Source organism: Centroberyx gerrardi, chromosome 10, assembly GCF_048128805.1.
Source record: "Centroberyx gerrardi isolate f3 chromosome 10, fCenGer3.hap1.cur.20231027, whole genome shotgun sequence".
NCBI lineage: Eukaryota > Metazoa > Chordata > Actinopteri > Beryciformes > Berycidae > Centroberyx > Centroberyx gerrardi.
Window position 1 is genome coordinate 15,465,350 of NC_136006.1, and position 20,430 is coordinate 15,485,779.

Below are 20,430 nucleotides of genomic sequence, written 5' to 3' on the forward strand. Positions count from 1 at the left end.
CCCCTCCCCTCCTCCTTTTCCCCCCTCGCGTAATGTGTTGCTCATAGGATCAAACTTCAATTCCATGTTCGTGACCAGGATTCAAAACAGAGGTATATAGGTCCGAAGACAATCATCACTTCCAAAAAGTCACACTTTAGTGCCGAAAGCGGCGCCATTCTGTGTAAATGTGCAGACTGCAGGCGGGTCTGCTCAATATTGGGAGAAATATGCAGCACCAGAGGAGGTATTTGCCGTGACTCATGCGTGCGTAGTGACAATAAATAGGCAAAGCATGCTTTAAATATCAGCAAATCATACCTGCTTCAACAAAAAAAGGTCACCTTGCTTGGGATTCAGAGGAGAATTGCAGCTCAGATCTATTTTTTTCTTGGAGTGTACCAAAAGGCGCAGCAGGCTCTCCTTACGGACTTAATTTGGTGGTAAATTCAATTTCTTTTTTTGGACTGCACCTGTTCACCTGGACCCCACACACGCACGGTAAGCGACTGTACACAATGGGTTTGATCTAACAAGTCTAACTGGATAAACTCTTCTTACTTATGCGGATTTATTGTCATTGAAGATGCTCTAACAGGTGTTTTTTTTTTTTTTTTAAGATTTACTAAAACGTTTTGTGAAAATAGGGTTGATTGAAAATTTGTTGGCCTAGCCTACATATGAATTATTGTATGTTAAGATGTTGGTTTGGTTGCACATGGTTTAATTGTTCCTCAGAATCGCTCTTATTAATTTATAGACCAGCCTTTAATAGCCTTGGTGTGGTTTGGTGAGTGTGGCACGTCGTCTTTCTCTGTGTGACATTGACCTGCATCACGGTCATCAGTAGAATAATCCTCTTGATTTGACATTTGTCATTCAACGTGAAGGGTTAGATGCTCATAATCATTTAGGCCATATCTAATTATTTTGGTGAAGTAAAAATCTATCACCACTTTATAGGCTTTTATTATCATTTTACTGATCTCATCTCGCCATCAATAGATTTTGACATGCCAATGTGTATTTCAAATTTGAGGTTCTGACGACTGTGCTTTTCACAGCCTTGACTAGGACAATCGCGGATGTGCTCCTATTTATTATAAGGCAGACATAAACATGAGGCTCTCTGGAGCCATTTACAATGATGCGCGGCTATTCATTATCCAGCCTGACCAGGATCAAGATATGGTGCTGAAATAATGTGTCGTTGTCAGCGGCTGTGGTCGATTTAATGAAATGCATTGTTGTTGTTTTTGTGACTGCACATAGTTATCTATGATCCCATAACTTATTGTTCATTGTCAGTGAATCTGGGGTTGATCTTGACTCGGCTAATTGAATTTCAACTTGTAAGTCCGGGCTGTGCCCTTGTCGTCTACAGGTCTGTTGCGTCCTGTGTCGCCAAGTTGAGCATCTCTATCAATATTAGAGAGAGATCTTTATCATTATACTCATATTTAAGAACAGGCCATTATGCATTCCTGTGGATTAGACAGTTATTTTTCTGTTTCTCTGTCAGTGACAGTTACTTTTCATCTTGGATAATATCAAGAGATTTCGCCCCCCCAAAAAAGTGCCCAAGCTTTTGAAGTGAAGACTTTTGCACCGAGTCTCGGGAGTGATGGCGGCGTCTGCACCCTCCTCCTCTGGCGGCGAACCGGATCCCAACTCGACAAATTTACGACCACCGGGCTCAAGTAGGTCCATCACAGATAAAATGCTATTTCACTTGTGCTATTTACTTTGTGGGCAACGCCATTAATCATTTCCATCGAGGGAAAAAACCGCTGCCTTTTGAGATGCTTTCCTCCCCACAAATCACCGCAGCATTGAATTCACTACGGACCTCCCGGCATCTGACAGACGAATCCTGCTGTCAAAAAATGATTTTCCTCTACTAACATTACACTGAAGGCAATTAGCCCGGAAAACAAGCCCTGAGGCTGGACCACCGTTCTGTCGCTCCTTTCAAAAGGCTTGACAAATTAACAAATTATTAGGCTATTGACAAAATTATATTATTATCATTATTATTATTATTATTGTTATTATCAGAATTATTATTCATGTTGTTGTTGTTGTTGTTATTGGCTTAGCTAAATGTGTTCTGGTTGAATAAAGTGCCTGAATGGAAAAATGGAAATTACCCCAAAGTGGCTGTTAATTCAGGCATATTAAATTGCTCCTAATGGCATGCTCAAGCATTGTAGCCTTAAGAAGAGGGACTGTAGAAACCCTACAGCTACCACAGTCCTTTCATCGTCGGCTATTAACAGGGACAAATAAGCCTGATTCACCCAATGAATAGAAATCTAAAATAATGTTACAGCCCAGATATGTTCCTCATACAAAATATAGGTATATGCATAGAATGTTAGATTTTACCTTTTATAAATATAGCAAAATCTTCCTTTCATTTATACCCACAGCAAACATTAATTCATCCAATCAAATGGAGCCAAAAAGCTCATTTTTCTCACCGGAGCTGGATTTTGAGGTTGGAATGACTTTGCGGCCCATTGGCAATTCATTTGTCTCTTTCCACCCTGGTGAAATGCCAAAAGCAATGATTATATTGTGTAAGGCCGCTGCACAAAGGACCGTGCATATAGGCTACTATACTCCTCGGCAAAATGCAGCCTAGTCTGGTCTGAATCCTATTTGTAAACCGCACCTGGTCTTTTCCTATTTTTTGTTGTCTATTTATTGCCCATCTCATTTCCACTGGCTGAAAAACCACGGATCGTGGAAAAGTAAAGGAGTGAGTTAAAGTGCCTCCAATGAGCTGAGGAGGGCAATGATTTATCTAATGATCCAAAGCAAGGGTTAAATTGGGATGTGGGGATGGAACTGCCCCCCTCCCTCCACCTGCCCCCCACCCCTCTCCCCCCCACCACCCCACACCCCCTAAATTGCTGCTTTTGAGGATTTCTTCTGTGCTCCCATCCAAGGTGCCCCATCCCTCCCTGGCTGGAAGCCCTTGATAACGGCGTAATTCTCTATCTGTCACTGGCCAGCCGGCTCATGTCTAGTGGTGCATGCATTTTAACCAGCATCTTTTCACTCAATTAGATCTTTAGGCTGGCATGAATCCAAACGGCTAATTAATTTTAAGACCTTGCCCAGGTCATGAATGGTAACATACATTGGAAATAGGCTAATTCAGATCCGGGGCCCAGAGAGTGAGGCTCCATGAAATCATCTCAAGATACCTGTTTTTGATGCAGCATGCTGATGTAACATACGTTTTTCCATTTATTGCTTTCATATAAAAATGTACTTTGTAATCGGCTTTTTAGGCTTCTGTAAGGCCCTAATTGGTTTTTCAAAATCATTTTAGGCTATGACGCATGGTGTGGAGTTGCTCATGGGTGCACTAGAAAATTGGGAATGAAGATATGTGGTAAGTTGGCATTTTTTTTTGTCTCGCGTTTTATCAAATGACACAAAAGATATTTCGAAATTTGTTCTAAAAAAAAAGAAATGGAGACAATCAGATTTTAAGCATAACTGTATTACATCATTTTGCTTGGCCGTCGATGGAATCCAGATTCTTGCCTTGGGGTTTTATAGCAAGATATCGGCCTTACCATTTAGATTATTCGGTTCATTAGGAATAAAGATGTATAAGCACATGGGTTTTTCGGAGCAAGTTCACAGAGGCCATGTTGTATTTGCGCCCTGCTATGACTCACCTCCACTTCACCTGTGAGTCATCTGGCCCAACACGTTCACATCTGAGTTTGGGAATATTACCAAAATGGAAAACATTATGCGAGAGGCTTCAGCCTGTGTGCATCAATTCGCCAAAACCATCAATCCAGCACTGAATTGTTCGGGTACCAATGGAATTAATTAAAGATGGAATCACTCAAGATAGATTTTTTTGATTGGCAGCATCTCAGTCTTTTTCAGTCTTTCAGTCTCATACTAAGCCTATAATACACTAATCAAGAATGGACTGACATCTCCCATAATGGTGTGTATCATGCACCAGTGCTCAATACAATTTTCAAGCATTTTTGACCGACATGTTCTGTTGGTTTCATTAAGGCTATTTAATTACACAGGACGATTTACAAAACAAAATCAACGACAAAATGAAACCACAGCTATCGAGCTATAGCAGATTATCTAAATGGAGGAGTAGAAGGGAGATATGCTACTAACTGACTTATTAAAAATAATATCACAGAGAAATGTAGAAGTCTAATCAGATTCGTGGAGATTTCTGAAAAATATCTCAAAACCCTAGAAAATATAGAAAGGGCTTGTTGCGCAATTTCTAGATGAGATTTCTATGAGATCTAGTTGTTCGCTATATTCTTCCCAACAGGCCTTTAAGGGAAGAAAAAAAAAAGGCCATATTGATATATTCACATCTATCACAACGGCCCACTCAGACTATTAAACGTGCCTCTGGGCCATAATGCTATCGGCTCCTTGTGCTGTTCCCTGCCCACTGAAGTGCAATCTGTCGGGGGAGCTTAATAAGAATTTACAGCCACTACATGACAGCGATTTGTTTTTGCTTGGCTGGAGTTTGGTGCTGATGTCACCGGGCTCAACCCCCCTCAGAGTCCTCCGCCCATAAATAGGATTCCCTGGCCAGGATGGGAACCTTAAACACAAAAAAGTACAGTAGCTCCAGGGAGAGAGAGAGAGAGAGAGAGAGAGAGAGAGAGAGAGAGAGAGAGAGAGAGAGTCAGATATGGGAGTGGAGAATTAGTGTATAGGCCTGGTGAAGCTGCAGCTCTCTCAACATGTATGGAAATTGTAATCACCCGCTGGACTCCTCTTCTTCCTGTAATCGTTTAGGGTTTCTGCAGAAGAACAACAACCTGGAGGAGAAGAGCCGGATTGTGGGTTCCTTCAAGGAGCGCACGTCCAAGAACCTGCTGACTTGTGATAACAGCGAGAGAGACGCGCGTTTCAGACGCACCGAGACCGACTTCTCCAATCTGTTCGCCAGAGGTAGGACTGGGAAGAAGATGGCATTAAAAAAAAAAAAACTGAATAGTGATTTAAAATCATTCAAATTTGATTTAAAATTAATCAGAAACCACACATGTGTCCAAGAATGTCTGGAATTTTTTTATCTTGATTGAACAAAAAGTAGGTAAAAGAAATACCCTGTATTTTAAATTTGATTACTTTTTTGGTGGTTTAGGTATGCATAGTCTTAACGGAATTTGAATTTAATCTACTTTTGCGCGAAAATCAACTTTGAGCACCGTTTTGTGCGCAATTAGCTTCACAAGAATAACCAAAGTAATTAAACAAGCTCTCAAAGATGCAAGAGTTAGTGAATAAATTTGCTCCATGCCAATTAATGGTGAATTGTTTGTTTTGATTGTTTCAGGATGATTATAATGGAAAAGATTCTAGTCAAACTACTTTTTTTCATTTGATGGGGTTTGCTGTTGTATAAATTGCTCAATGTCTGTGTTATATTTTAGTGTTGGATCTGGGCAGTGCATATTAATCACCAATAGAGACTGTACTCACCCTAAAAAAAAAAGAATAATTATCAACCTGTTGAGAAATTGAAAGGTCATGAGAAATTCAACAGTGAATTGTGAAAATGGCCTGCAAAAATTCTCAACAAAACATGGTGTTAAAGCATTAAAATGGAAAGCAATCCTTCTAGATCTTAACTACTCAAAGGTTTAAAAAAAGAAGAGACACAAATATTGACATTATCGGAATTTCATATATCACAGATTTATTGCCTGCCAAAAATGGGGAGGAACAGACCATGCAGTTCTTGCTGGAGGTTGTGGAAATTCTCACAAACTACGTTCGGAAGACCTTTGACAGATCCACCAAGGTCCTGGACTTCCACCACCCCCACCAGCTGCTGGAGGGCATGGAGGGCTTCAACTTGGAGCTGTCCGACCAGCCCGAGTCTCTGGAGCAGATTCTGGTGGACTGCAGGGACACCCTGAAATATGGGGTGAGGACAGGTGAGAACAAAGAGGCCAAAGGCACAGAGCGGCTCACTGCAATCAATAACTCTCATTAGCCTACACGCCTGTGTAACGATTACAGATAAGCCTTTTTCTCTCAAATTCTCAGATGATTAATAGTTTTGTGTAAAATATGCTGCTTTGTTGTCTCTTTATCAACCCCAGGTCACCCCAGGTTCTTTAACCAGCTCTCCACTGGATTAGACATCATTGGCTTGGCAGGAGAATGGCTTACTTCTACAGCCAACACCAATATGTGAGTGTGACACAGTGTAGGTGTATAACAAATGATTCATGCCACTGCAATTCACAATATATTTTCAATAACGTGTTTAATAAGTCTGTAGATAGCCATACCTAAATCAATCATTTCTGCAGTAAATAGGGTCAAATGTAATCATGCAGATAATAAGATGAGATGAAAACAATAACAATTAGATATAATGTAGAAGTGATTAGGTTTGTGCCATCAAATCCTAACCCTGCTTTCTTTTTTTAGTCATTTTTTCCCATTTTTTCTAAATTGCCCTCGGAGAGAGGGTTTTTTTCGTCAGGGGATCACTTGAAGTGACATAATTAGGGTCTTTGGTGTGCTTTTAGCTGAAGAATACCCAGCATGCTCTCACAGGCTGTCACTCAAGCAAGAAAATCACAGAATGGCAAAAGCACAAAAGAGGAGATTTCTAGCTTTTTTTTTTTTTCCCCACATTATTATCATTGTTGACCTGCACTCTGGTGTGGTCAGATAATACCGCCCTACAGGCAAGCCAAATTGCATATTGATTTGCGTTCAGAGTTTACATGGTGTCTTTGTTTTATGTAATGATAGTTCCAGTGAAAGAAAAGAGCTTCTCCCCTGAGACCATGTGTACACAATGTGAACAGCCATCACTGGGATTCAGTGTTGATTTTTTCTTTTCAAGGGGAAAGACCATTTTAACCCTCCAGAATACCAAGGGAGTTGTTTCAAAGTATGATGATGAACTGAGGAGATACAATTTGACCAGCAGCCTTCACAGTCTGGTCACATGTAGTATCACTGTACGCTTTGATCTATAGCTGCCTGTACCCTTCATGGTACAAATACAACAGGCAGTAATCACAAGGCAAAAAGCTAGTATGGATGGACTGGAGCGAAGATGTTCTTTGAGCTCTATGAGGATGAGCATGAAAATATTTTCAAAATCAAAATGCTAAAAGGTTATAAGTCTTAGTAATACATATTTAGTGTAATCTGAGTAGTAACAGTCTTCTCATTTTTATCTGGCCACAGCAGTGAAAGCTCAACCACCAAGATATAACCTTCTGAGGTCAAGGATTCAATTCGTTTTTTTAGGGTGAAATAACAGACTTGGAGAATAGGTTTAAACCTTCATTACAATCCTCAGACATGTTTTCCATAGCCTTGTTCCTTTTGTGTTTACTGTTCAGGTTCTGCAGTAAAGCCCACAGCAGATGTCTAGCTATGCTGCAGAAATACTGTAGTTAGCTTGTGTGTTACGGGCAACATCACTGTGCATGACTTGAACCAGAGGGTGGAGGTTGCTTACATACTTGTAATTTACATTTATGAATGACTCCATCAACCCTAATTACCCCTGGCAGATATTGATTGACACTAATAGGCTGACAATCACATCTAGGACTTACATAATCAGAATTAGTGAGTGTCATCTGCATGAGTGAATGGGGTGAAATTAATCTGCGACATCTGTGAACTTGCATCTGACTTCTTATTTTTATCGTCACTGTGTATGCCCATGCCAAGCAAGAGACCTGAAGGCAACACTGCTGTGGGGCATAATGTAACATACTGTATTGTTCCACTGATTCATTAACTTTCATTGCATGAATAGACGGATAGTTATGTAATTAGAAGCATACTGGTCAGGAGAAGATAGATGAGCCTGCCCGTATTGTAATTCCAACTCTGCTCTGCTCTGAGGAAGAGGGTTTTAATGCACTTTAATGATATAGAAACAATCATATACTCTGAAAAGATAAAACATAATAAACATTACTGTAATGAGAAAATTCAAGGAACCTGAAATAACTTTGTTTTTTCATTATAACAGCAAGCCATTCTTATTATTTCTCGCAATGTTTACAATAATGTTCGACTTGGGAACAGGTTCATTAGAGTCTCGACTTCAGACTCTGCTCAGATAGAAAGACTGAGACATTCTCATTGTGTTATATCACACTTCTCACTCATTTTCTCTCACTAATTCAAAGACAAGCTCTTGGTGGCATATTAACGGGTCTAAGTCTGTGTACCATTTTCCGTGTCGTTTCACAGCAAAAAAGGCCATCTCTAATGCAACCAGACAGTGTCGTCATTGAACTGTGACTGTCTACAAAACGCTGTATCTCTTCCATCCTTATTGTCAAAGCTGCATTGCTCAGTATCCATGCTGTACAATTAGAGCATACAAATGCATGCTGTTAAATATCATTGCATTACATATCGATCCCATCAATCTCTCCTGCAGTCTCTTAGGGAAATGGAATTTCACCAAAATCAAACAGCAGAAAGAAAGCAAATTGCATAACTCTGATCTATATACTACTATGCAATTATTACACAACAAAACACATCACTCAAATGTGAGGTAAAAAGTATATGTTCAATCAGCTGTTAAAGCTTGGCTTTATGGAATACCAAATATGCAAAAAGAGTCAATTGTGTTTGGGCTTTGCCGACTGTGTTTTCCAGGTTTACCTATGAGATCGCTCCTGTCTTTGTACTGATGGAGCAGCTGACACTGAAAAAGATGAGAGAAATCGTTGGCTGGCCTGACGGAGAGGGTGATGGGATATTTTCTCCAGGTGAGAGCCCAACCAATGATCAAACATCGATCAAACATTGATTAGATGACTGAATAACTTGGCCATTTTGGAGCTAATCCATTATACAGTATGTTTTTGTATTGTACTTTATCAGAAACCAGTACTATACCAGTGCTATATCTTGGCTACGGTCCTGAGCCTGTATTTTCATTGCTGAAAAACAACATCTGATTTCTGCAGGAGGAGCAATATCCAACATGTACAGCGTGATGATTGCCAGATACAAGTTCTTCCCTGAAGTCAAGACCAAAGGCATGACAGCTGCTCCCAGACTGGTCCTCTTCACCTCAGAGCATGTTAGTCTCACACAGGATGCATTACTGATTATTGTCACCTTCTGTAACACAGCGTACCGTTATCAACACCTTTATCAATTAGTATTTTAGGTGTAATCCCAAGCTGACACGTGATAGTGTTAACAGGATCAAACCATTTGAGACGATCCAATAATGATAAGCGGCTTCTGTCCCTGCAGAGCCACTATTCCATCAAGAAAGCCAGTGCGGCCCTCGGCTTTGGAACAGAGAACCTGATCCTTTTGAGCACAGATGAGAGGTTTGTACTGAAGCAACATGCAGCCAGTCTGGTGAAATAGATTCAAGATCAAAATGTCTGTTTGACCTAACATGTCATCTTCTTCTCCAGAGGGAGAGTCATTCCTGCTGATCTGGAAGCCAAAGTGATAGAGGCCAAGAAGAAGGTGAATTTCAAAGTTTATCACGCCATCAACTTAAACATAGAAAGTATATAGTACTGTGCATTTGTTTCTATCAGTGATGGACAGTGATGGACTTACAATGAGAACCACCCATATGAGCCATGGAGTTTACTTGTAGAGTAGGCAACAGGAACGTGTGCAATAACAGCAGCAAGGTTATTTCAATAAGGTTAATGCTTCTGTCTGCTCTCATGTGATGCCGCCCACCGCATCCCGCTCTAAAGCACAGTGTCTGGAAGTAATTCTCCTAAGGTAAAGTGATGTGCAGGCTGGAAGAAATGGGCATGCAATTCTGCCCTGACAATGACTGCAAAAAAAGGCATAGTGCATTATCTGAGAAATGTGTTTTAACCAATCTCTTTGATGTCAACAATCACAGAGAGTGAAAGAACACCAGGATTTGAATTCAGCCCAGAATTGTAACCCGTGTTCTTGGTTCGCAGGGGTACGTGCCGATGTTCGTGAACGCCACCGCCGGCTCCACGGTCTACGGAGCGTTCGATCCCATCAATGAGATCGCAGACATCTGTGAGAAGTACAACATGTGGCTTCACGTGGATGTAAGAGAATATTGATTATCCTCAGTGCAAAGAGAACATCAGCTGTTACATGTCAGCTCCCAGTTCAGCCGCCATGATCATGAGTTAGTCATCATCTGCATCATTATTGTCATAAATCTAACTGGTGGACACTGTGCAGGGTGCGTGGGGAGGCGGTTTGCTGATGTCCAGGAAACACAGGCACAAGCTGAATGGAGTAGAGAGGTAAAACTACACAATAAATACATGTTTTAAAAATAATAAATGTAGTATAGACAGTCATTTTTGTTTTATCTGGACCGAAATGGTGCACTGATCTAGGATGTCTAGTCAGCTCACATGACCACATACATTTCAATAGAAGTGAAAGGATCAATCTGGTCTCACATCAGCACTTCTGTTCTAAAATACTTGATACATATCAGTGCTGGTCTGGTATATCACACACACACACACACACACACACACACCGAGTTGTGCTGACTGTTTCAATATCTGTGCAGGGCCAACTCAGTCACCTGGAACCCTCATAAGATGATGGGAGTCCCGCTGCAGTGTTCTGCCATTCTGGTCAGAGAGAGGGTGAGAGTGTGTTTTTCACTTGCCTGCTGCACAGTCACTTCTACACACACAGCACACACACCCATGAACATACACACACAAACTATTTTCTGCTAGTCATTGGTAATCTTATTGTCTCTCTTAACACGATGCAGGGAATATTACAAGGCTGCAATTCCATGTGCGCCGGCTACCTCTTCCAGCCAGACAAACAGTACGATGTGACATACGACACGGGCGACAAGGCCATTCAGTGCGGACGGCATGTTGATATCTTCAAGTTCTGGCTCATGTGGAAAGCAAAGGTATGCATTCTTATCAGCTGCTTTTTCCTATAACCATGTGTGACTCATTGCTTCTATCAACGATGCTGCCATTTCAAGATTGTGACGCTAACATTACTTTTGCCTGTGCTCCCTATTCTTTTTTTTCTTTATCTATCTAAAAGGGAACAGTAGGATTTGAGCAGCATATTGACAAGTGCCTGGATCTGTCAGCCTATCTCTACAATAAAATCAAGAACCGAGAGGGCTATGAGATGGTGTTCGAGGGAGAGGTGAGATTATTATTACTGCAGATAGCAAATATCTTCCAAATGAATACCCTAATAAAGTGTCAGAACGCTGAGTTATCTGATGAATATAAATCAGTATTCATTAACTGGGGTACTCAACAGTCCGCTGCAGCATAAATTGTTGAGCCAATAGGGAAGGGATGTAGCATTGGGATGTACTGGGATGAAACACCCAAATGAAACTATAGGCTTAACAGTTCTTACCTCAGTCAGGAACTTTTTCTACTATACAAAAAGGTGTTTTTTCCTCTGTGATAAATGGCTAATTCAATTAAATATTTCATATTTTATTGATTGTTTGGATCATTTTTACATCTCCGCGTTAGCTGACATATTGACGTGAAAAGCTGAAATGAAAAAAAAAAAGAAGCAGTTTTTATAATCACTTGTCGCAAATGTCTGTTTCCCATTTTGTCTTGACAGCCGCAGCACACTAATGTGTGTTTCTGGTACCTTCCACCGAGCCTCCGCAGCTTGCCTGATGGCCAGGAGAGGAGGGAGAGGTTGCACAAGGTAATGACTCATCAACCTGAATGCTTTGTATGCTTCAGCTCCAGTTCCCCTGCCCTCTCACACTGGTTCACTTACCTGCTTAGATTCAGGGATGCATATACAGTAAAGTAATAAGTGTGTGTGCATATGTGTGTGTTTTCAGCCACTATGTGCATGTAGGGGAGGGGCGGGGTGTGAATGTACAGATGCCAGTGATGTGATACTGTTGTCCCATGGTTTTTGGGGTATTCTTTTGCTTTCTCTAATAACAGGTGGCCCCAAAGATCAAGGCAATGATGATGGAATCTGGGACGACTATGGTGGGCTACCAGCCTCAAGGAGACAAGGTCAACTTCTTCCGCATGGTCATCTCCAACCCCGCTGCCACCAGGTCAGATATCGACTTCTTGGTCGAGGAGATTGAGCGACTGGGGAACGACCTGTAAGAGCCACACCTGTATTGTGAAATATACATAATCCTTTTACAAATATCTGTCTTTTCCAACTCTGGAAAGCCTTGAGCTTGGCTTCACGTCCCTGTTGTTTCATAAAGACATAGAGATTTTAGCTTACAGGTCTTTTCAGGCAATGCACAATAGTATGCCCCCCCACGTGTTTCTCTGTCTGTTCTGCAGCGACTACATATATTTAAAAAGTTTGCACACCTTTGTTTGTTCCAGGTTCTCAGAGTAAAAAGGACACAAGTTAAAATTTGAGAAAGAAGCACCAAAGTACACTGGAATTCTAGCTAATTCATATTTTAAGTGGAAATGAACCAACATTTTGGTCCACAGATCCTTGTCAGGGCGATAAACAGTAGTTCATTTTCATGTAAAATATGAACTACCAAGAATATTGGGACATTCGGATGATTCTTTCAGCAGTTAATATGCCATTTTACTATTGTACAGTAGTCTACATGAAGATCAGTATTGAAAAGCAGAATGAAATCAAAATATTTTTTCCACAAGCAACAGAGCACAATGGAAGGAACCTTACAGCATTGACATATACAATATTAATGTAATATATATAATATGATGTACTGACTGTTGGTGCTGCGTGTTGTCTATGTAACTATCAAGCCAGATGCACCGCCACATTGTACCCTAGCTGTTCTTTCCCTTTGATATTACGTAAGTGGAAATATATAACACAGTCATTGTAACAAGTACTGTACTTGAGTGCTGTGTTTTTAGAGATAATGATTTTTGTGTAGATTGTGTATAGTATTGTTACATTGCCTTTGTGCCAAATGTGTCCTAGTTTTACAGTAAGAAAATCCTATATATCAAATCCAGCATATAGTAGGCCTATGTAATAGATTAATCACTTTATTTATATCAAGAGATTATGAGTGTGAATAGGTTATCCGCTATTCTATTCCATTTGTAATGTATCCCCATTTATATTTGGAAACTCTGCTGTATATTATCAAAATGTTTTGAATAACATGGAAGTCTTTTAGTGTATTTGTGAACCAAAGAAGGGTTGAGTTACACATATGTACATGTACACGGCCCTTACTCTAACTTATGGATGGATTGAGATATTTATATAGGAATATTTAACTTACCACCATTAACCTTAGTGCAATCTATGTTGTGTAACTGTGCTACGTCAATGTGAATCACTGACTGAATGTTGTAGAGACACATGGCTAGATTTGGGAGGCTGGAGTCTGGCAGTGCTGCTGCTACTGCCGGTGCTTTGTTAACGATAAAAAGCACAATGCTAAACCATGACCTGGGGCAGCTTTTATTCTAGGGACAGATGATTGTTTGTATTATAAATGTGTTAACTGAAGTATCTCATTTCATGAAAGGGGCAATTCAAGCCTAAATATACCGTACTGCAAATTTTAAATCTGTAGTCTATGATATGCATAATTTTGTTTGTCTTAACACGTTCAATATATGCACACTTTTTCCCTGAGAAATGACATAATGTGAGAGAAGGGGATTATTTGTTATGGAGCAGTTTGCTTGAACAATACAATGCACAGTGTTTGCTACTGTAATAAGATTTATTGAACTATTGTACATTCCTGAATTAGTGGGATGAAATGTCCCTTGTCAAATTCAATGTAGGCACTTTAACCTCATGCCGTCATTTGCAAAGTATTACTGTTGTACTTACAGCACTAATAAAGATCTTAGCTTTAGAACTTCTGTTGGGACAATTTTCGCAGTTTGTAAGAGGACCTGTGATCAGCCTTGAAATTTACTAATAAATGTGTATCTTTTCAGTCTGCTGCCATTCTACAATACAACTGATAGAACCCAGTGTTTGACTATTCATTCATTCATTCATTCATTCGTGTACCTATTGCGCGAATATGAAGTGTTCCATTTTGTGATAGTAACATTAGAAGCTTTATGCATGGTGAACAGCGTTGATATGAGAGCATCTTGGAGACGATTTACCTTAAAAGACTCTCAGCCTTTGGCCCTTACTGTTCATCAGTCACTGCAAGAGACAGGTTGAGTGCATCAAGGTGGAGAGCTACAGTACTGACAGAGTGAGTACATGAATAGACTTCTGTCTACTTCTGTACTGGTAAATGTATCCAAGCTTTAGACAAACGTGGAATAATTCAAAGTATATGGAGAATAATTCACAATGTGGTAAAATAATTAAGCAATCTGTTATGGCCTTGCATTGTCTATATGATATAAAATCATATCAGTGTTGGCCAAGGACCAAGTTTGGGTAAATGTGTATGTTTTTTCATGGTAACGTTTTGTTTTTTGTAAATCTTTGCAGTCAACCTGGTTGTCACTAACCACTGGTCAGATTAATCACCCTGGAGGGACATTTTATTGGCTGATCATCCCACAGCTGAGATTTCATGAACCCCCCACTGATTCCTCCACTCTTCTCATTACTCACACTTTTAAGATATTTATCATAAAATGCATTAGACTGTGCTCTCTTAACATTTTTTTTTTCTGAGGAGCCAATTTCAAGGCTCTGCCTGGCTGCATTTTATTTCTGCACAGCCATACAGGGACTGGCTGTTTCAGCGGCTCTCCTCCCATCCTCCACCAGACGCTGCTCCTTTGTTTCATGGTTGAGTGCAGCGATCATTATGGACCTGGTGTCACTGGCTGCTTTGCAAAGTTACAAGAGACAGAGGATTAAAGAAATAACCAGTCATAATGGGATAATAGAAATCATAACCCTGATCCTCCACTTCTTCCCACATCTAAAAGGGAGAGTGGTTTGCTGTTTGCTGCTCTAAGGATGGCGATAATATTGTCAGAGGTTAATTGTGCCAAAGCATAATTACATGGATAATTTGGAAGCAGGTGTCTGAGAATCTTATAATGATTAAATGCTAATGAAGGCAGGCCTATAGCTCCTATAGTTGTCACAGTCTAGTAACTCTCAAGACATAAACAATTGGCCACGGAGGTAAGTTACATAATCACTATACCAACGAGGTGAAACCAATATTATTCGTTACTCCATTCAGTATAATGCAAAATGTTTCATCAGCATTATATTGATATTATGATGTTTTCATGTTATGTATGTGTGTGTATGTATTAAGCTTTAAGTAAAGCTTCTAACAGGACCCTGATGTCTGATATAGACCATAAAATCAATGTTTAATGGTATTTCATGGGCTTCATCACTTTAATCAGCAATCAGTATCCCCATCAATTCTAATTACAAGCGTTATTAAACTTTGAGCAAGTGCAGATCAGGCCAGAAAAATAATGCGGCTGAAACAGTGCTCTCTTTTTTTTCTTTTTTTTTTCATTTAGTCTCTGTCTCTTGGGGGGAGCTGGCTCTGAACACCAGACTGTGAAATACCTAATGTCTGTCTCTGCACTGGTCTGCGCCACCCTCCATTTCACACCTGACACACTCACACTCACACACACACACACACACACACACACCTACACCCTCTCACACGGACAGCATTCACCACTCATTTTAATACCGGTAATGAAACAGAGAGCATGGCATTCCCTGTGCTTATTACGTTGCTTTTCCGATTTGTGTTCATTTCATTTTCACGACGGACTTGTTTTGTTTGTGAACGTCGTGAAATCGAGGCAAAGTTTCCTCCCAACTGCTCCCTCAGCACCTTCAAGCTCCAGCATCCGTCTGCGCTGACAGTTCCCATGCAGGCTCTTCCCACACACAATAGGTCACCTGCCCATCTATCCCTCCTCAGCTGTGTTACTCCACTCTCCCATATATCCATGAATCCAGTCATTGGTTTCCTGATGTGCCAAATATATCTCCCACCCCTGGGAATCACTGCCACATTAGCTTCCTGATAGATACTGACGTTCCCATTGTGCAAGGCAAGTCTAATGAAATGGTGATGATGATATTGACTGCGGGCCGCCTGCCAACCCTTCCCCCCTCTCCCCACACCACACACAGGCTTGCACATAGGCTACACACACACACACACACACACACACACACACACACACACAATTTACATACACAATCTAGCCTACATGCAATTATTTTAATCTTTAAATCCACAGCTCGATACAGGCACCATGTTGTTCTTGTATTTGGTACATTTTAAAGTCAATAATCATGTGTTCCTGTACTGTAAGAAGTGCTGATTTACTCTCATAATTTACTCCTTTTGTCTTTACTTGGAGCCAGCCAGCAGGCCACTGTATCTCTCTCAGCATTTTGACATGGTAAAAGCATTCATTGTTGCAGCTAAAGGCCCCTCGCTCCTAAAGTAATTATAATGGCTTACAATTATCTAAATAGCCTCCTCTTATTGACCGCATGGTCCAAGGCTTGATTAATCTTGGCAGAAAGCAAATTTTAGGCAGGAGATTAATAGTCCACAGACTGCAACTTGCCTGTCTCCAGGGCTGGGGTGTGTAAACCTAATGTGACGCTTGTTAAAGTTGAAAGGCTGCTAGTAAATGTCTCTGTTGGACATTTTCTAAAGGAATAAGCATGAGCCCAGGAGCAATTACGCGGCAGCTAACCAGTTCCCTGCATGCTGATTGCCATCGTGTACTCTAAATGAACAGGACAACCCTTTAGTACATGACAGTAATGTAGTGCTCTAAACCGTTCAAATATGGTCTACTGTTTCCTCCGTGAGCCACAATGACTTTGGCACGGTGCCATTTTTTTCTTCTTCTCCTGAATAGGAATTGTGGGGAAGGATGGGGAACATGTGTCTGTTGATGCTGAAATAAAAATGATAAACAACAACAATAATGACATGATAACCACTTGGCTCTGCTGCGCTGTCATTTTAACACGGGCTATTCTAATTCACTTAGTCCTTTATCTCTGCCTCCCAGCACAGCACAGCACACTGGGTCAGCACAGAGTCTTTCTCCAAACCTTTCATCCTGTAGGTAATGACCACTCACAGGACCCATGACATTAAGCCGCTAACCCCGACAACAACAACTCTGCTGTTTCTAGATGCGTCACTGTTTACTGTGTTGAGATGGGAAGTGCGAAAGAGCTACAGCAGGATAGAAGGTCTAGATATTTGTCACATTATGGACGTATTTATGATTAACCACCTTTCTGTGCAAGTCCTCCCCACCTCCTCAGACTGTCTGCGGTAGATTCAAATGTACTCAAACAAAGTATAGTACATTTCTTTGCAGCTTTAGTTGTAAATTCCTTGGAGAAGTGAATGAGCATAAATCCGAGAGAGCTATATACAGAATGGGCCTGAGAGGAATGGTGATTGCAGGGTTTTAAGGCGTCAGCAGGCTGCTGGTGAAATACAGAGTTTATTTATCTGCTCCTTGGAGCAGGAAGTGTCACCATTTCTCACTGATAGAAAATAACGCATTTGAAGATCTGATGTAGCACTGAGGAACAATGAATGATTCAAGTCTTAAATTATTATATTGTTCACAATATCATCACCATATATTAGAAATAAATTTACTGAGTACTATCTCAAGCAGGATAAAAATTATTATATACTAAACAGCGATAGAAGTGACCTAAATTATGTTAAATAATGCAAACATAATGTAAACTATTGCTTACCTATATTGCTGGGAATGGGACAAAATAATGTAAACACCTAACAATATATGAATATCAAGTACCTCATAAGGAGTAGGGCCATCCTTTGCCTGAGAACAGTTTCAATTCTCCTTGTAATGCTGCCATACAAGTCCTGAACTGTGCGTAGTGGGATATTGGACCGTTCTGCAAGAAGTAAAGCCTCCAGTTCTGTGAGGGATGAAGGAAACAGAAATCTACTTCCCAGTCTGCGCTCCAGATCTTCCCATACAGGTTCAGTGATGTTTACATCTGGGGATTGGTTAGGCCATGGAGGGCGAAGGACTTCATCCTGGTGTTCATGAAATCACTCCTGAATTTGTTTACCAGTGTGTATGGGGACATTTTCATATTGGAATATGGGAACATCATGAGGGAGCAGTGTTTGCACCATAGGGTGCACCCAGTCCTGTAAAATGGCCCAATATTCCCTGGCTGTTATACAACCATACAGCATAATCATCAGACCTAATGACTCCCAGTAGATGGCTGCCCATCCCATTACAGATCCACCACCATGTTTAACAGTTGGCAACAGACATTGCAAGTTGAAGGCATCTTTAGTTTTCTCCAAACATAAACCTGTCTGGATGCAGGAAAAAAGGTGAAAGACAATATTACTTTTTTCCATTGCTCTGGGTCCAGGTTTGTGTTCCTTTCAGCAGGTTATGCTTCTTTGGCATTGGCCTTAGATACAAGCAGTTTCCGAAAGGCAGCTCTGCCATAAATACCAGTTTTGTGAAGCTCACAACATAAACTTTTTGTTCAGACTGTGTCATAGAGTTGTTGATTCAATTTTGTGGTATTTTTTGAGGCCATAGTTTTGTGGCATTTAGTAGCTATCCTGTTAAGAGTCTGTCTATCCCTGATGCAGTTTATCCATGTTCGACATACTGTATGTTGTCATGATTTTCAAGACGGATCCTCTTGCTACATCAAATAATTTCACTGTTAAAGTGACTGATGTACCTGAAATTCGGATACTAACAATTTGGCTTCTTTGGAACTCAGTTAGTCGCCATGTTATTTTTAATAATTATAGTATAAAATTCAAACATCTGTTAAAGCTGACACATATTTCTAATTGCCATTCAAATCAATATGAATTGCCTGTATTGCTGTCTGTGTTGCTTTTTAACTGTGTTTAGTTGCTTCAAATTTAAGTCATTTTTCATGTGGTGTTTCCGTTAATTTGTCCCCCCCTTGTAGGTAGACACTGACTCTCCAGAGGCTCTGGTGCTTTGAAGTGAGGTAATTTCACCAGAAGAGAAGCTCTGTGACAGTAAGATCTACTTCCCCAGAGTGACAAATGGTCCTCCTGCAAGGGCAAATGAAATATGTAACTTTATATTTCTTAATGCAGGGCTGCCTACAACAGTGATTCTCAACCTTTTTCATATCAAGGACTCCTAATTGAAGCCACATCAGGCCACAGACCCCCATTTGATTTGATTTGATGTTGTCTCTCGGACCCAAATCTGAGAATATTTTTTGTTTATTTTTATTTTATTGTCAGATATGATTTTGTCCAGAATTCCATGACTATCTGTATTGTAGGCAGAGAGATATCAGTCAAACTATGATCAAAACAGTCATTCTTCTACATTTTCTAATTATGTTAACTTCTTGAAATGAAATAATGGCGGAGTTTAACAATTCATCAATTTGCTGGGGACCCCCTGGAACCCCCTCAAGGACCCCTGGTGGTCCCCGGACCCCACGCTGAGAACCACTGGCCTACAACCCCCCTGTATCATCATCCTTTTTGCCTGTACGCATGATGAAGCTACTATACACAAGGTTTCAAACTGTGATCATCATCAGCTAGAAACTGGTCTTCTGTCTGTACATTTTGAAATTATTATTGTGCGATTATAAGAAATGACAATACGTGTTGGCTCTGTTAGACCACAATGTGACAGATAAAATATTTCACCCCAGAGCTTCATTTCCTCTCTTGAATGAGGGTGCAGTGGGAACTCACAGCTCAGACAGGACATCAAGGTGAACACTGGTGGACATCCAGACTGACAGGATAGCTGATGATTGATGAGGAGAACCACAATCCTCAACAAGTTTATTTCAAATTATTTGATAAGACCTGCTACACTAGAGAGATATTCAATTACGTATTCATTAATCTCCTCCTGCAGCCCATGTTCTTTATGATAGTGATGATGATGATAGCCTTTATCAGCACTTGATCACAGACAACTACACTCTCTCCCATCTGCCCCAGCTCCCATTTCTGCTCTAACATGATTATACAATCAAATCGAAGGCTGGGATCTGAATAATGAAACTTTAAAAAATAAAACTAAGGTGTTTGCAATTACAATGCTCGGCTGTGCTAATGGATAAAGATAGTGGCAGTTTACTGGCTAAGAAGCTCATTACTCACCTTCCAAAATAATGTCAGGTAGGTTGTTTTTACCCTGCAGATACCTAATCAACATTCCTTTCACAAGTAGCCTCAGAGAAGCAGCTGAACTACAATATCCCAATATTAAATAAATAAAAATTACTGGAATGAGGCAGAATTATGACCGCAAACACTGTGACCACAGTAATCACATCAATCAATCACATCACTTATTGATAAAGTCCTAAATATCCTTAATATCACTGTTGTGCCCTTGAGCAAGGCATTGTTGTTTCATATGTGGGACTGTGTAGTGTGTGTGTGTGTGTGTGTGTGTGTGTGTG

The 20,430-nt window shown here is 40.4% G+C and overlaps 1 protein-coding gene across 2 annotated transcripts; it reads left to right on the forward strand.

Moving 5' to 3' along the window:
• The first annotated feature begins 1,603 nt into the window (after positions 1-1,603).
• On the forward strand, positions 1,604-12,131 carry LOC139926291 (glutamate decarboxylase 1). 2 transcript variants are annotated; one of them, XM_071917960.1, is made up of 16 exons: positions 1,604-1,679; positions 3,323-3,385; positions 4,801-4,956; positions 5,706-5,948; positions 6,117-6,207; positions 8,668-8,780; positions 8,982-9,097; positions 9,277-9,356; positions 9,447-9,501; positions 9,963-10,079; positions 10,219-10,283; positions 10,562-10,640; positions 10,775-10,924; positions 11,068-11,175; positions 11,617-11,706; positions 11,958-12,131. In XM_071917960.1, the coding sequence occupies exons 1-16, from the start codon at positions 1,604-1,606 to the stop codon at positions 12,129-12,131; spliced, it is 1,776 nt and encodes a 591-aa protein (XP_071774061.1). The 2 variants fall into 2 exon arrangements, with proteins under 2 accessions (XP_071774061.1, XP_071774062.1); XM_071917961.1 differs by having other exon boundaries at positions 1,604-1,673.
• The last annotated feature ends 8,299 nt before the right edge of the window (positions 12,132-20,430 follow it).